At 36.4% G+C, this 18,750-nt stretch overlaps 1 protein-coding gene across 3 annotated transcripts in view; it reads right to left on the bottom strand.

Moving 5' to 3' along the window:
• The window catches only part of RCBTB2 (RCC1 and BTB domain containing protein 2), a 34,237-nt gene that overhangs the window by 9,111 nt on the left and 6,376 nt on the right, over window positions 1-18,750 (bottom strand). For 2 of the 3 annotated variants that reach the window (XM_027674373.1, XM_027674374.1), the window contains exons 2-10: window positions 15,892-15,952; window positions 13,235-13,393; window positions 12,608-12,758; window positions 10,409-10,575; window positions 9,544-9,702; window positions 7,897-8,004; window positions 5,776-5,918; window positions 3,788-3,978; window positions 643-769 (exon numbers count right to left, since the gene is read on the bottom strand). In XM_027674373.1, coding sequence (XP_027530174.1) covers window positions 643-769; window positions 3,788-3,978; window positions 5,776-5,918; window positions 7,897-8,004; window positions 9,544-9,702; window positions 10,409-10,575; window positions 12,608-12,758; window positions 13,235-13,393; window positions 15,892-15,930 — 1,244 coding nt within the window. In that variant the 5' untranslated portion in view covers window positions 15,931-15,952. Of the gene's footprint in view, window positions 1-642; window positions 770-3,787; window positions 3,979-5,775; window positions 5,919-7,896; window positions 8,005-9,543; window positions 9,703-10,408; window positions 10,576-12,607; window positions 12,759-13,234; window positions 13,394-15,891; window positions 15,953-18,750 lie in introns of those variants that run through there. The other variant, XM_027674375.1, reaches the window with a different exon arrangement.

Here is an 18,750-nt window from a genome sequence, read left to right on the forward strand (position 1 = left end):
CCCAGCAGAAACTGTTTCAGCAGTAGCAAACTAAACTCTGCATGTTTATAACAATGTGATTACTCTGTAGATCTGTGTATGTTAAGTCTCACTGTAAAGCTGAAAAACCAAAAGAGAAGCCATTTTAAAAGTCAGACTGTTTGAAAAAAGCAGAATAAGAAATTTGATAAAAAAGGGGGGAAAAAAGATAATCTGAATAGCACCTACAGAAATTGTTGAAACAACTGAAGGGTCCTGTGGAAGGAAAGAAAGGCAAGAATAAACACAAAACCCTCAAATCATTTCACTGGAGGAAGCCAAGCATATAAAGGAGGAAAAACTGATTCAAACTCCTGAGAAGACAGCAGAAGGAAGTGAGCCTTTTCCTCAGTAGAAAAAGGTTATTGGAAATCAAGTTCAAGGCCATTTAGGTAGCACAGAGGAGGGAAGTGATGAAAAGGCTAGTAGTAAAGCAGCATGTTTGATAATCATAAGGAGCGATGAAATGAGAAAAAAAGACTAACAGTGAAGGATAGCAGGTGAATCCTATGGCTCAGAGAAAAGGGAGTTTGTAAAAATAAGTCAAGAATTTTTTGCAGTAATTAGCACAGTGGACTATGCTACACAGTTTAGTTTATATAGTTTATACAGTTTGTGCCTTACCTAATTTTGAGAAGAACTTTATGAACATGAATGTATTTTCCATCCACTAGAAACTTCAGGTCTGCAGTTTCAGGGTTGTCAAATTCCTTTTTTAGTGACTGGGCTACTGTTAGGTGGTCATCAGGCTCTAGAATAAAAAGAGGACTTAATAGTAAGTAGTAAGCACTACACGTATCTCCCATAACAACATCATGGGTATCTGTCAGCAATTAACACTTTTAATAAATATGACATCTCCTTAAGGCTAGTGAAAAACCCCAGCAGATGATGTGTTCTCTATGAGTTCCAGAAAAGCAAAGAAAGGGCAGCTTTCTTCAGTTCTTACTAGTTTCCTAATCCAAGTAAACATCTCTATTAAAAAACCTGTAAGTTCCATTCCTCTAATTTATCTATATAATGCCAGAAAAAAAACAGTCCCAGAAGTTTACTGCTGCATTTGATAGAAAAATGTTATCAGCCATTACTGAGTAAATTATTCCAAATTAAAATTGTTACTTATTATAAAATACCCAAGGTCAATAAAATAATCACAATAAAATTTTCTAAAATGCTCCCACAAGGAGACATTATCTTACAGCAAAAATAAATCTATTGCATAAACAACATATGGATTGCAGTGAAACTGCCCAGTACAATATCCCTAAAAGTAAATACCAACATGAATTTGGTATTTAGACCAGCCAAGCCTATTCAAAAAGAGTAGTTTTCCCTAGATTTAAGTGTTAGAAGCATTCTGTGTGAATGTCCGCATATTCCTGTGTGTCTTATGTATATTTGTATGTATATCCCACTCAGCATGTGACAGCTTTGAAAAGTCATCCACTGTCTGCATACAAACTTTTACCTCCTGAACTGATCCAAATCTCCATCATATTTGGCAGTATCAGAGAACTATCCTCTTTAATACTACTAAAAAAAAAAAATCAACAACCCACCTCCCAAACCTCATTCTTAATCCTGAAAACATTTTGTCTTCTTACCATATAAATACATATTACGGGTTTATACAGATCTTGTGAGTCAGTAATTAGTTGTTCTCTACAGAAAATTACATAAACGCTAGGTCCTCTAACCTACCAAACTAGAAATCAAAATAGTATTCTGCTGGTGGAAAGACCTCCTCCACAAGCTCTAGAAAAAACTTAGCACATACACACACACACACTTTGATACTGTTACGCTTTGTTTAGCACCATCATTTTTCATTTAATTTAGAGGATGTCACTTATGTTCAGCTATACCCAATTAGGGCAATATTATCAAACTGTGGTGGCTTACAGGTAAAATGATTGGAGCAGGTGGGGGAGAGAAATCCAGTGTAGTGATAAAATAAAATATCCTTCTGAAACAATGATACTGTAAAATGCTTTGTTAGTTCTTATTTTGTACAACATGTGGTTTATTTATTCAGACTTCTGCTATCCAAACAAATAATCATTTTAAGTACTAATGCAAAGCTGAAGCTCTCCTTCAAAGTTAAGTGGCAATCCGGATGTCCACCGACACACATCTCCAGATGACTTCTACAGCCAGCAGAGGAAAACTGAGTAAGATTTTCAGCTTTGAAATTCTTAGAGGGAAAACAGATGCTTTTATTTGTTACAGCAGCTAAGGGGGAGCCAGAGGAAGGAAACGAAGAGGCCGTTCACACTGACAAGGCACAAAGCCAAGAAAACGCCTTAACAGTCAGTGCTAAGAACTGCATTAGAAATGTCAGAACTGCCACAAACAGGGAGTGGATGGGAATGCCTGGGTGTGGAAGCACCAGAATAAAACAGACACTGACAGGCTGTAAGCATGGCAGATGTCCACGGCACCTAGTTCAGCAAATTTAAGATCCTAGGATGCAGCTGCCTGAGGATTCTCACCACGCATGGATCAGATGACAAACAACAGTGAGTCAGTCCTGACAACTTGCCAAGGGGGGGACTGGATGAAGAGGTTAGTCACTCTCAGCTCCCAGAGCATGCAAAAAGGCACATCCAAAACCAGCAAAGAGTCACCTAACTAAAAGGAATCCAGGAGACATGATAAGGGCCTGATAGCCAGCATCCTTTATCCTGTGTCATCACAAGGAACCCTCAGATCACCTGAATACACATTTTAGTGCCAGGATGCTGGACAGACCATTTGGCACATATAAGAATGTGTGCCACAAATTTGAAAGTGCATCTGAAACTAGTTTTGTTTAAAAGTAAAGTAACCTTTTCCTCCTGCAAGGTTTCACCTTATGCTTTGGCAGAATGTTGCTACAGTGTCTTAGTGTTATTTCCAAAGTGACCAAGATGTCAAGGTCAAAAAAACTCCCCAAAAAATGGGCAGCTGCTACAGTAAAAAATTACTCCCAAGGTGCCATACAGCAACGCAAGAGCAATAATGAAGGTATTACAGAAGTGGGATGAAGCATGATGGACTCAGTACAGTTCAAATTACAAATTAAAAAATTGCTGCATTCTAACTTTTAGCTTAAGCTCCCAGATGACACCCACAGACAACCTAATCTTTGATTAGGTCAGCAAAACTTTATTAGCAACCATTACAGGATTGAACTGTAGCTGAAGAATGAGCTTTCTGTTAGACAGTGGTATATACCTAACTCTTTCTCATCAAGGCCAGCAAGACAGACCTTAATGTTAATCAAATATCTGAGATCCAGCAACTGGTCTCTTCAGAAGCCCAGGTCATGATTACTTGTGATGAGACTCTAAGTGCCTGTGGCTAATTCTGAAAATGGGAATTTGGGTCCCTCAGTTCTTAGTAGTCTCCTTATGGGCATCGAAGAAAGCTTCAGCATTCCTCAGAGCTCTGCATGGCTTCCTCAAATCTCCAAATTCAAACTCGGCTTCTCCACCCACACCACTGGACAGTAACACACAGAGGTTACACACCCACCCCCTGCTCAAACCTAAGGCATTTCCCCATGGAAATGAACCACATCAATAAAACAGACAATTATTTAGCGCTGCCATCAGGCTTAAGCAATTTTTTACAGTTCCATTTACACATATGTAATATGTGATTATGATTATGCTTTCCAGTACAAATTTTTGCAAGAAACTAAGTTGAGGCTTCAATTACATGCAACTCTTTTATGAACTAATGACTTTATTTAGAAGATGTCAGAACAAAAAATATTTAAGCTCACCTACTGACAGCAGACGCCACATAACGGCAGGGGTAGCAAAGCAAGCAAACACATCGTCAGTGCAGGCAAAGTGAGTGAGGTGGGGGAAGGTCACGGACTGCCCTCGGCACTGGCCCCACATGTACACCTGGCCACTCTGGGTCTTGGCAGCTGACGTGTTAGCAGAGTGGCAGGCTGCAATCTCTATAACTCTGAATTTACAAGCAAACAAAGAAATTAGAGCAAGTCACTCTCATAAGAACAAAATGTAGTAAATACATTACTTTCTCCTCTCTTTGTCTGGTGCAAAACGTATTTTTAAGCATGCATGTAAGCAAGAACATTTTCTGATCAGACACAGTAAAATTAAAAGGGCTATCAATGTTTCTTCAAATAGCGTGCACTCAGAAAGCGTCTCTGTGGAAAAGCAACTTGGGAGCGAGCAGACACTGTTGCAGCAGAGCTGTGTATCTGCTGCAGCACATGCTCTGCTGACCCCCTTGGCTCCCTCAAGCAAAGCTATGATGAGTTTCAGGTCTCTGAATGTCCTCAGTGGTGCTGGGCAGTGAGGTGAGTGCCTGCATTAAGCTGTAGAGAACAAATACTTGGAGAAGATTAAGAAGGAAATGAGGAGGCATTTCAAAAAAAAAAAAAAACAAACCCCCCCAAAATAATTTACATTTTGGCTTATAATTGAAAGTTAATGAAAACCTTTTTTTCTGCTTGCTTATTGGTAACAGTTATAAACTAACAATTTAAATATACTTCTTCTAATTTTAATACTGAAGTGTCGTTACTCATATAATTATTATTACTTATGTTTAATGGATTTTCATTTTGATAATTAAAAATTAGAACCAAACAGCACTTACAGCTGTTTCTGAGTGTCTTTTAGCTGGGCTATCTCTCTAATCCTAAGGTTGATTTAGGACTTCAAAACTCCCACTGTGGACAACATTACACAATCCACTGTTCTGCAGTCTGAACTATTGCTTGTTTACTTGTTTTGCCAGCTGCCTGGGGAAAATGGCTGGGAAACAACTTGTTTAAAGCTGCATGCACAAATCTTGCAGGCTTTAGTGAGGCAATATTCTCACTGACACTAAGAATGCATATTCTGGCCAACAAAAGGGAAAGGCGGCATACAGCACTAAAACTTGTACTAAATTATTGTAACATTTTAATTGCTGTCAAAGTGTCTGGAAAAAAAAATCAGCTATATTTTAAGCAAAAACACAAACACACACAAAGAAATAGCAATGTTAAAGATCAGGCCATGTCTCATCACCAGAGTGGAGATGCCACTTCTTACAATAATGTACACAGACACAAGGTTAGGAGGGACATCTCACTTGTCTTATTATTCACAACAGGAGGCCAAAATCAAGACCTCAGTCTAGAACAGACTAAGATTTCTGGCCATATACATACATGGCTTTACAACAGCAATAGAAATAACTGCCCTGCTACCCGTCAAGGACTTAAAAGAAAATATTTAGCTTGCAAAAATCTAAGCTTAATTTTTATACAACAATACCAAGAAAGAACTCCTCCCTTTCTCTCTCTCCTGGATTATGAGCCAGATTTAATAGCAGTAACAACACATAACAATTGCAGATGTCCACTCTTCCTTTTTTCTGCGCACTTGTCAAAAGTAGCATATTAAAACAGAATTTACATTCAGAGACAATAAAACTTTCATCATTGACTTCAAACCATGAAACTACACCACTGAAGGGAAACTGCAATTAGGGCCTATTAAGTACAGTGTGAGCCGAAGCAGAAAATAGCATATTCAGACTCAGAATATCCAGTTTCTCTTTCACAAGGATGGTTATGGGCCAGATTCAAGAACTTTCAGTGAAAATTCTGTTGACATTGAGCAGATGAACCATTGCAAAAAAATTACAGGCTACTTCTTCCAAAAATAGATTAAAAATACCATAATTTTCTGTAGCTCTTCTGAGAGTATGTCAACTAATGTCTGATTGCAGGGCTGTAAGTATTACCTGTCCTTATCCACAACAACTGTTGTAGGGTAAGACTGGTTACTTTTATTCCCAGTACCTAACTGGCCATATGAATTGGATCCCCAGGCATATATCTGACCTTCATCTGTTAGCACTAATGTATGTGCATGGCCACAGGCAACCTACAAGGAAAAATAAAGAGAAAAAAGATTATCTCATTTTTATGTAACAGCAAGTTAATACAGATAAACTTGCTGTTTATACATGTTACGCTATAGGTTAATGCTATTGATACTATACCAGTGTAAAAATTACAAATAGAGACAAGTTTATTTAAAAGGAAAGGAAAGTAAATGAGGTGACTTTGAGGAAAAAACACACAAATGAGACACCCTGACAGATAATCTCAAGAGCAGAGCAAAATAAAAAAAAAAGCTGGAAATTGAGAAATAAGGAAAGCTATATGACAAATACAAAAAATATGCACAAAAATAAAGACTGTCTGTCTTGCACTGACCTTGCTTTATGGGCAACTGCTCCAGTGTGAATAGCTTACCACTGTAAAAACAGCTGGGGTCTCCCTGTCTGGTCCTCTTGTCCCTGACTTCCAGCCACACAAAACTACCCCCTCCCTGTGCCCGCTCTAATGCTCACTGGACCCTCTGCTGAGATAATACCCCAACCCTAGAAGTGTTCAAGGCCAGGTTGGATGGGGCACTGAGCAACCTGTCCAGTGGAAGATGTACCTGTCCATAGCAGGGGGGTTGGAACTAGGTGACTTTTAAGGTCCCTCATGGTCCAAACCATTCTTTGATCCTATGAACTTACATTACTGGAAAAAAACCTCTCACAGTAGGTAGTGGTCTGAGGACCACTGGTGCCCATACAAGGTAAGCAACCAGAGCAATTAGCCAGAAAAGAGAGGGAAGACACAAAACTCTCCATCTTGATGGCAGCACACAACTGTGTGAGCTCATAACCTCTTGTAGAAACTCACGCCGTCCTGCTGAGCTGCCCTCTCAGGTTCCTCACATAAGGCTGCTCAAATATCCACTTCACAATCTACATATGCAGCACATGCCCCACATACAGACAGATACACAGTGGCAACATTAGCAGCATCAGTCTTACTCTGATTGAGTTAATGTAACTTAGTAAAGCTAGATGGCTATCAAGAACCAATTTACATTGTTCAAAACTAGCTCACGTATCTTTACATAATCTGCAAAGCGTATATACTGTAAGTACATTTAGTCCACTGACACACATGAAGCATGTGATGTGCTTTAAATGAAGTAAATCCTTGATTTATTTACTGATTGGAAGTCTTCAACATGGTACTAATCAATATCAAGCAAATGAAGTGGATGGAAATAGGACCTAAGCCAAACTTACTGGAGCACTCACTCTCTAAATAGGAGAATAAATACAGGGGAACATGATACTCACTTTATTACATTACTCGCCATCAGCAATTGTTACCAGAAAAGCTCCTGTCTACATCCTAGGCACTGAATGGAAAACTACGTAATTAAATTAGTTTCCTTCAAAAGATCTAAAAAATCCCTAATTTCCCTGAGCAAAAGCAATAAATATGATCCAAAGTTCAAAACACTCTTGTAAATTTTCACTATCTTCAAAACCACTGCTTTCTAACAAACAGTATCCTCTATTTTGCTTAAATCAATTAAAAACTTTCAGTACCAATTCTGTAGATACTTTAAATATTTCTTATCAGTCAAAAGAAGTTATCGGTTTGCTAGTTACACTGATGGCAGCCCAGTTATTTGGTAAAGTGTAATAACCTCCAAAGACCAAGACTAACCATGAAATCATACCAACTGTTGACCAAAAGCAGTTGGAGACAATTTGTTCACTCCAAACACTAATTAGTCACTGTGGCTGGACTGCATTTCTAAAACTGAAATTCAGTCTGCAAGACAAACAAAATGCTAAACTGCAGCAATTTTCCAGAAATGAAGGCAGGAGTTAAAGAAGAATGGGATATCCTAGAAAGACTCTTAGGATACATGTTTTTTTATTCTAATAAATGGCACTTCAAACAGAGAGAGAGAGGACTATGTACTTCAAATGTAGCATATGCCTTAGGATACTTTCAGTGGTTCATAAAGGGTTTGCCATGGAGCATCACACACATACCCGCTGCACACGAATGCCTTGCAAAGCTGCGATTCGGCACGGTGTTGGCTGGTTGCCACTGCTGCCCAGTCCAAGCTGGCCATTCCCATTGTAACCCCAGACATAGACCTTACAAGAGAGACAGGGATTTTTAACTGTTTGCTACTGTCTCCTTCTTTTGAAAGCAATATAACTATTTCAGAGTCTGAATAATAATAATTTTCTTCAATATTTCTCTCCCCACATTTCAGAATCTGTACTTTACATGTAGATACACAGACACGCACACATATACATACCTATATAAGCGTACATATATACACACATACATGTTTTTCTGCACTGCAAATTTTGGATGCCATTTCTCTTTAAAGTATCAACTCATGTAGAATTCTAAAATTCCACATTCACTTTGCTCTTTAAGAGTTAGATTATGTAAGACTACAATATTTTAATAAGAAGAACAGAAAATAAGTGATTCATATGCCTCACTCCCAGCACAGAGCAAATTCAGCATAATACTTCCCTTTTTCACAGACCTAATTTCTCATTCCAAAATCCTCTAACAGAAAAGAAAACACATGAAAACAAGTATAAACTGGAAGCTTGCACAACAGTTTGAGTAGGCAGCTTTACCCCGAACATAAAAAAAAGGGAAAATACTGAGCTCTGATAATTTCAGTGACATATGTTCTACTGCAAACAGTCAATAGCTACTTAGTTTTAAACTGAAATGCTTGGAGCAATGGAGCTAGAGAGGATGTAGACTGTCCAAAATCTTCAGCTCACACGAACTGAAAAAACAATAACTCTACAACCTCTTTGTATCTTTGCAAGGAGAATAAAAAAGTATGACAAAGACACAAGGGGTACAGCAGTACAACAAATATATGCAATATACTTTTATTTTCTTTGTTTTCTCTTGAAATAAGGTATGTGTATCTGAGCACTGAAAATTAAAATACCATTCATTGATTATTATCACACTCAATACTTAAGATTCTAGTATAGATAATAATTTGTCTACAAATGCTAAAGACAACAGTGGGATAATGTATTAATCAGCACCTTAATTTTTACTAGAATATAATATCAGCTCTAAAAATCAGTAAATCAGTCATACAAACTTAGTTACTTTTACATATGAGAAAATGCAGCTGGCATGAAATGCTAAGTATACATATATATATATATTCAATATGATTTAATCCCAGAATGTGTAAAAATCTGACCTTCACAATGCTATTTTTTACTTTAGAACTGTATTTTCAATTAAACTTGAAATCTGATACTTGAACTCCTACAGCTCAAAGCAAACTTCAATAGTTGATACAAAGTAACAGCTGCTAAATTTTATGAGAAATTATAGAAACTGAAAAGCCTTAAACCAAATGTTAGTGAACAATTTTACCTGTTTCACTCTAGCTCCTCTCTAAAGAAGAAACCACAATCATCACGGGTAGGAAGGTGTGTTTAAGTATGTTGGAATGTGCAGGACAATTCATGACAAAGATTTTTAGGAGCAGTATAAGCAGGTAGACTTGAGGGAGTCTGGAAAGGTATACTTTTCCAAGAAGTAGCTCATTACTACCAAGTTCAAAATTATCTACATGCCAAATTATTACATAAAATAAAATTCAGCCCAAAAATTCACTTCAAATTTCTTACCTCTCCATTTTCCACCACAGCCATGGAACACATCTGTCCACAAGCTATATTAACAACTATTTTATTTTGTAGGCAGCTGGTAACTCTTCGAGGAATTGGTTGATTAGCTGTTGAACCAGATCCAACCTGGCCTGAGTTATTATAACCCCATGTGTATACCTGTTGCAAGATAATTGTCATAAAAGACAGCTATATAACGTACAGTTCAAAGTACATATTCAAGAGAGATAAAAGTGATACGCATAAAAAATGATATTTTAAGGTCAAGTGGATGTATTCTAGTACTAGGAAATTACTAGGTAGATACATAGGTTTACAATTCAATAGTTTCTAACAAAAATAGGCCAATCTAAATATTTATATATCCCATTCTTTTATGTCCCTCCACTCAAAGTTAAGAGGCAACATGACAGCTGCATTAATGCTGGAATAATCCATTTCCAGTTTTCCAGAACCCAAAGTAGAATGGCTAACTGGCACAAACAGCACCTCAGAGTACATGACAGGAAACTTTTTACTTTGGCAGGTAGAATTCCTTATATGAATGTAATTTACATTAAAGTCAGCCTTAATGCCATTAAACATTTACAGTAGAATGCAACAGAGGAAGGAATTGGCTTCCTTCTACAAAGAAATCATAATTTGGTATTACAAGCAGATGTGGCACAAAAACCAATATTCCCCATGCACTTCAAAGCCGCTACAACCTAACAGGTTTCAATTTTTATCAAACATTTGTGTTGCATCAGCACAGTGAAGACAGCAAAAAGCAAGCTTTAATGCTCCAGGTGCAGAATGTTTTCCTGTTTCTCACATATGTGAGTTTCATTATGAGAAAATAGGTATTTACTCTCGCTATTCTCACCTCTCCATCAGATGTTAACACCATAGAATGATGAGAGCCACAGGCAACTTCAATAACTTTCTTGTTCACCAAGTTAGTAGAGACTTGACAGGGAACGAAACCATGATTTGTCGTACCATTGCCCAACTGACTATAAGCATTGTGACCCCACGTATACACTTCTCCTTCTACAACAAAAATGTAAAGACCTGGTTTAAAAATCTCTATTTTTCCAGTAAGTACACAATGTAAAACTACAAACTGAAAAGTCAAATTCAATAACAATACACATAATAAAGTGTATAAATATATATATGGCCTTTGGGGCTCTTCAGCCCATGGACATACCAATGCTACCTTCACATAATGTTAAACACAAATGCAAAAGGATAGTATCACCATAATCATACTCAAGGAAAACATTGCTACAAGAAAAGGGATGGTGCAATACAGAAAATAAAAGTTCCCATTTCAATTTCTTTGTTACTGACAATCAAAGTTTCTTGTCTGTGCCCTGGCACTGTTTCCCACTTTGGAAAATTCAAATAGCAAGCTTACAATATGCATGAGGATACTTGTAAGAAAAACCTATTACTATTTATATATTATTTACTTATTATTTAAACATACTATTCATATCCTGTATTTTGAAAAACACGCTAGTAAAATTAAGACTGCAAGATGTGTCTGATTGTGTTAGACCAATGGCTGACCCAGTGCAAAATTCTGTCTCCAACTGGCAATAGCAAAAAAAGCTCCTGTTTAAGGGAAGCACAAGCCTGGTCACTTTTTGCAGTTCCCAAGCATTGACAATCACTAGAGTACAGATATTACAAGGTATTTCCAATTCTCTTTAATGTTTGAATTCTCTTATCTATGAATTTAACACCTTTTCATATTCACTTTCCTTTATCTGTTTTAAATCAAGTGTCCTCTAGTTACGGTAGTGCAGGACTTGATGAATAGCTGTCCCACATCATCTTGTCTATTATCATCATCATTTTCTAAACCCAAATTATGCCATTATTGCAGGAGAGCTGGGTTTGATATACAACTCCATCAGATTTCTAAGGAGATCACCCAACTCCTTATACCAAAGAAGATTTCCCTCAGAACTATAAAGGCAAAATATGCTACACTAAACCAATATTTCTCAATAATAACTGGTTAAATCTAATCACTTTATCCTGTCAAAAGTCAACAACATTTTCTTTGTTAGACCAACATGTAAATACAAATTTCAGTGAAACGGCCACACAGAAACATACTGGAAATTAAAATAATTAACACAATAATTGTGAAACACATAATGGCTCTCTGAAAGGTAGGTTTAAAAAGGCTACGCTGAATGGAAGTTATTCACGTGAATGGAGTTATGGGTAAAAATTATCAGGGATCAGTTCTGAACCTGCTCTTTTGCAATACTTCATCATCTGGGCAAGAAGTATGAGTGTATCAGGAGAACTGCTAGCAATAGAGCTCAGAATAATACAGACACATATATAAAAAAGGATGCAGAATGATCTGCCATGAGGACCAGAGAAAATGGTGGAACATAATTGAATATAAAGAATACTTTAACAGCATCATTCCCCTCACCTACTTTTAGTCATCTCATCTAGACTACTCAAAAACATTTCCTCCCAATAATGTAGAAAGAGAGACAAATGTGAATATCATCAGGCAGGCTCTAGCAGAACCTCACTGGGAACACAATATTAATGATTTGTCTTTGACAATAATGTACTTAATTATGAACAGAGGGGCCACTATCATGATGTGGATAATAGAGTGTCAATGCAGGAAACAAAATGCTGGGAGGCAATATAACAGGTCTTAAAAGCACATCCAAAAGCAGGTACTGGAGAGAAAAGATGAATTTTAGCTAAAGAACAGTGTTGGCACAAGAACATATGGGCATAATATTGCCACTAATGCACTTCAAAAGCAATCAGAAGTTCCAAACTTAACTGAAAAGTGAAAGAAACCCCATCCTCAAGTAGTTACAAGATCAAAGTAGAGCTTGAAAAACTTTTGAAAATAACAAGCTATGAACAAAGCTAGCTGACATGTCATATTCACCAATGAAAATATGTTGGACTTAACAGCTCAGAATACCTTTCACAGTTCTCTCTCTATGTTACCAGTACAGACCTTTCACACCTGCTGAATGAATAAAAGTGGACTATCAGAAAAAGCAATATTCAGATAATACTTTACCTTCTGTAGCAAGAACAACATGAGGGCCACTTCCATAACTCAGACAGGCTATCTTTTTGCCACATAGGGAATCTAACCTCTTTGGTTCAATAGTACTCTGCATGTCTCCTGTTCCCAAACACCCACTGCAGTTCATGCCAAGCACAAAAACCTGTTATAAAAGAATCACAGACTTATAATTTAGGTTGGAATGGAGCCTCCTCCAAAGGTCATTTAGTCCACCCACCATGCTCAACAAAGATCTAAACAGATCAGTTGACTCAAGGCCGTGTCCAGTCAATTCCTGAGCATCTCCAAGGAAAAAATCCCACAACTCCTCCAGGATTTAACCCCTCTTATGGTAATTTTTATTTTCTAGTACTGAATCAGAATTTCCCATCTGCCAATTTATGTCTCATTCTGTCACTATGCACTTGCAAGAAATGTCAAACTCCATCTTCTCCTTATCCTCTGATTGTGATAGGAAGCCATTAATTTAAACTCAAAATGTTTTAGTAGCAAACAAAACAATCAGACAATTTTGCATGCAACTTTCTCTAGGTATACTATCATACTACTGGCTTGCAGAATAACTTGACACATAAGTGATTAAACATGTCATGTTCATACACACTCTTGGACAATTACCTCATCATTTTCAGTTGCATACAACACTTCATTACCAGCACTGCCAAATACACAGGCTTGACGAATTAACTTGAGCTCCTCTTGGGAACAGAGAGAAAAAATTGGCCATTTCCCAACATCCAGCATCTTCAGGGCTGACAATAATGTTGCCTCCAAGACCTGGTATTACAAAAAATGCTATCAAATACCTAGACAGAGAGAAATATATGCTTTTGCACAGTAAAAAATTAGAGAAACACCACTACCTCCTTTTTCAACCACAAATCAGTATTTTAATTCTAGAACAATACTTGAAAGGAAGACATTAAAATAAACAAAATATATCATAATGTAGAAAGAAGGGATCTATATTCATAGAGAAAAGTACCGTATAAGAAGTTAAATGGAGAGGTCATAGTTTCATTATATTCATACAACATGACTGCTAGCTTATAGAACTCAATGTAAAGGATTCTAATATAAACTATAAAGTATATATTCAGAACTTGAAATTTGTGTATTTTCCTCTGGGGTTAAAATTACTGTTAAAAGAAGAAACCAGAAAAAAAGTCTGCCCAAGAATATACTTGTCTTATATGCACATTTGTTTTCATGCAATGAAAATGGAAACTTGAGAAAGGAAAAAGTTTCTCAAGTTTTCGCCTTTACCTCTGAAATTTACTTCTATGTTTCAACAAGTATTGAGTCTTTGGGAACTTCCTAAGAATATTTACATTTTAAGTAAGTAGACTTTTAATAAAATAAAAAAGACAATTGAACAGTTCCCAGCTTATCCAAGGACAGATTATAAGTCTACAGTTAAAGGAAAGGAGTAACAGATCTCTCCCAACATTAAAACTAGTCAAGCTAATGTCTGAATCTCATGCAACATTTCTACTGCTTTGGTACAGCATAAAGCAGAAAAATGCTGCAGTATCAAAATTCAAGAACAAATTCTGCATGGTGTGTACATCAAATTTTCTTCACCAAAATTGAAACAGGCTCTCCATGTGAGGGAAAATTAACTTTACTTGCCAAATCAGAAGATAAGCAAGAACAGATTTTACCTATCACAGGTATGATGTATTTTACCACATAACAGTGAGGACTGCATCATTAGTTTATTTCAAGCAGACTTATAAAATGACCTATTACACTACATATTTTTTTCTACCTCTGACGGAAACAAAGATGTGAATAAATTCTAATTTGGAGTCTGAAGCACGTTATATCAGTCATAAGGATATCACTTACCATGAAAAAATGTACACAGAAATAGAGATAACATTTGAAACTCAAAATATAAACCCTAAATTAATCCTGAATTAAAAAGAAATTTTTAATTTTAAAGAAACAAATATCACCTAATGACACATTTCTTTATTATATACTTCTGAGAAGAGGAAAGGAAGACTGGTCATCTTCACAAAAAAAAAAAAGTTGTGGTTTTGATCATACCAGTTCTTTCTCCATCTCCTCACAGCAAATAACTGACCAATTTCAGCCAAATTTGCAAGTGAAAGGGAAGTAAGATTCTGCTGACACAATCCATTTGGCAGCAGTCAGCGGGACAACAGACATTATGTTATTAACTAAGTCAGCGAGCAAGTAGGTCCAAGCTAGTCCGAGCAAATGCTGTCCTCCATGACGCATAGCAGGCATAGCAGGCTTATCAGAGACGAAGGACCAGAATCCATATGGAATCAGTCTTCATTCATCTGCAGTTTGCAGAATAATTTGTTTTATATCAAGAGGTTAGCATTAATTCTACAGCCCTCTTAAAATATGATAATGGATACTGAAAGCATCAGACTACTCTTCCAATTGCATCACCAAAACTGCATCCCACTTTTGCTCAAGACTGATGAAGCCTGAGGTTTAAAAGGACAGTCAGGGTGTCATTCATTTGTACAGATTCCTCTACTGGAATAATATATTGATTTCTTTACAATGTGGGCTCTAAATTCCAAATGATCAGTGGGTCAGAACCCATTCATTTTAAATAGAAAAGTTTTTTCTGTAACTTCCTTCTAGAAAGCACTCAAGTCCTACCCTTATAATTAGTAGGTTAAAAAAACCCCCAAACTGTAGCATTTCTTAACACTAAAATAATACACTGAAAGAAAAATCCCTAACTAATCTTATAATAAGCAGTCAAGGACATACTTATGATACTGATATATTTTTAACAGAAGAAATAACAAAAACTTTATCAGACAAAAAATATGCATAATCTACATCATGTCTCTGGAATTATTAGTTACATTCAACTCAGTAAGAGTTACTCTTTCACCTTTCAATACTTTCTCCCCTCACACACTTCTCCATTATATTTTGTTTCGAGAAAATGAAAACAGCTTGAACTATCAGCCTGCCAATATTTATATCCCATAAGTGATCAGTTCCCTCATTATATTGCATGAAGTCATGAAAGGCAGAGTTAGATCTGAATCTTAGGACACAGACCTGAATCATATGAATATATGGTTCTTCTAATATTTTGTGGATCACTTAAGTAAGATTTCTTTTGCCAGTATCCTTTCTTCTACCTATAGCTTTTGTTTTGTGTCTATCTTGAAAGCTACTAGCATTTACTAAGCTACTGCTAAATGGAACCAAGCTTCTTCCTTTTTTGAGCAGAGCAGTACAGAACTCTCAATACAAATTCACACTCTGACCTTGGCACTGACTCCTTGAGGAGGAGGTTCATCCTCCATATGGATTTGTGCTTGTGTCCCCCTGCAGAGAGAAAACTGTGGTTAAAATCACCATATCGTATTGCTGCAAAACTACATTATGAAACAATACACACTGGCTCAATATTAAGCCAGAGCTATTTGATTCTGTGGGATGAGAAAACAAGTAATACAAAGCTCACTCAGTTCTGCTTTTATATTCAACTGTACAATTACCAGTTAGACAGACTCTGCAGTTCTGTATTCTTACATAAAATATTAATTCTTGGACAAAACAGGTTTTCTAAAACAAGTAGTAGAACCAATCATTCTGTGACTGGAAAGAAAGATGTTTTATGAACACAATACTCCAATGTATTTTTATTGCAGTACTGAGAACCTTGCTGACATAATTCTTCAAGACATTTTTTTATGTAAAGAAAAAGCACACTGGCCAGAGTATTTCATTTCTAGCCTAAGCCTTCAAATGCTTTTATTCCAGTTACATTCTGAAAACCAATGTTAGAAAAATATTTGGATCTGTTCAGGTTTACTGAGAGTTCTTAACATATTCATTATACTTCATAAAATATTGCAGAAAATAATGACTTAAAATTGCATGTCTGTAAAATTCTGACTACAGGCAAAATAACATCCAATGAACCAGCTACCAACTTACTGAGTTACTTTTCAGAGGAATACCATGCTAAAAGGAGTATCAAATGCAGCTGCACAAAATGACCTAACCTACTGCTCAACGTGTTTCTTATGTAAGACTTCATGCCATAAGACCTAAGCCAAGGGCATAAAATACACGAAATTCATATGATTAAAGTATTATAAATGTTAATGATTTAACAAATATAATTTAATTTACTGAATAAACAAAAAAAATTATTTACTTAAAACGAATAAAACCCCAAATAATTGCTGCAGCTCAGCTGTACTGAATATGTTAAGCTTACTCTTTAACAAAACTCACAAATCTACACATACATAGTGTATTTCATACACTTAGTTTGGACATGAAATGACAAATTCAGCTCGTTTGAAAGTCCAGCTACTCTCTTGTCCATGTTGACTTTGAGCTTAAGGCTCAAACACGCAACCAAACTGAAATAACTTGAAGCTAAGTTATATTCCCTTTCAACTAGAGAAACTAAAGGGCTGATACAGTTGCCTACAGGTTAGCACCTATTGCTATTTGAGATAACCTTGGGGATCCCAACACCAAACAGTGCTGGCAGATATGATACATGACCTATAGGGTATCTGTGCCAAGCTGGAACAGCAGCTAAGAATTAAATGGCACCAGGCAGTTACACATGTGCAACTGGGCCGACCCCTAAATAAACACAGCCAGCCATTTATCATGCTTTGCAACTTCATGGAAACAGAGTAACCTGTTGAGCTCTTGCAGTTAAGCAATTTGTTATTTTCTTATTTTCTTCAACAACTTACTTGCACAAGAATTTGTGTACATCTTCTCTACTTAAACTAGAAACAACTCATCCAATCAAGGCCTTTGGCATGACCACAGCCTGAGCAGGACTGCACCACTGAACTGAAGTTCTGAAACATTTAATTTCAAGTATGTGAGTAGTCCTACTGCGAAACTGATTATCAAGGCTATCCAACATTTTGCAGTATCAATTTCCAGTACTGCCTAGCAATTCTGATAAGGTACCCACTTCTTGGCCATCCTTAGCCTACGCTCAGCCCCCAAGGAAATAATTATCGACAATTAATTTTCTAATTTAAATAAATGTAGAATTCCACATTTTCTTCCTCGGGCCATTTGATACATAACTGATATCTATGATTTTTTAATTTCTAATATTTCCCTTCAATTGCATCTGTTCAGACAAAAGCATGGTTTGACTTTAAAAGCAGTTTATTTGTTAGTACATTAGGGACTAATCACCTCAGTTACTTAATAAAAGGTGCTCCAGTTCACTACTTTTCAGTCCCCACAAACATGCTGACAGTTTTGCCCTGACTTCTCAAGAACAAAGATCAGTTATATGTCCTCGCAACTCAGAAGTTATGTTTTATCTTCTCTATAACTAAGAGAAAATTACCCTGCAACTCCATTTTCAGCTTGCTCTGCAAATACAGACATCTTATTTCTGAGCAACACCATAGGAGTACATAGGGTGACTCAAATTACACCAGCTTATTCTTTTATTCGAATTCATGTATTCTAATACAAGTATGTACTGATTGCCACATGTCTGCATAAGCAAAGGTGTTCTTTCTAAAAACCTGTAATTGATTTAAGAGTACATACTCACCCTGGGATCCCAAAAATAAAGACAGACAAAAAAAAATAATATTAAGCCTGTTTAAGTATTATTCTTATCTGTATACCTTTAAAATACTAGTGATGATTCATATTTGCCTACTTGTAAGAATTCTCCCTCCAGAAAAAAAACCATTGTATATGCAGAGTGAAGCACAGAAAAAACAGTATTTTCACCAAAATGAAGGGAAAACCCCTGTATATTTGAGTAAATCAGGTACAGAAGAAAAACATATCCTAGCTATTTCAGACAAGTTATTGGGTTCATTCATCTACTAAATCTTACAATATTCACAGAATTGCTAAAAAGCCTTACTTTAAAATAGCTAGCCACTACATCTAAAAAAAAAATGCAATGCTTAGTTTAGAAAGCAAAAGGGTAAGCAAAAAATATTTCCCATGTATGAAAACTCTATATAATTTTCACTAGCTGCATTCCCACAAAAATTCTAAAGTGCAAATCTAAAGGAAAAAACATCATTATTGTAAACATCCACTTCTTGAGGAAGTGCACAGCATTTTGATACAAAAATATTTGTGTTAAAATTTCACAATTCTCT

The sequence above is a fragment of the Neopelma chrysocephalum genome, unplaced genomic scaffold, assembly GCF_003984885.1.
Source record: "Neopelma chrysocephalum unplaced genomic scaffold, ASM398488v2 Primary Assembly neopelma1_25, whole genome shotgun sequence".
Classification (NCBI taxonomy): domain Eukaryota; kingdom Metazoa; phylum Chordata; class Aves; order Passeriformes; family Pipridae; genus Neopelma; species Neopelma chrysocephalum.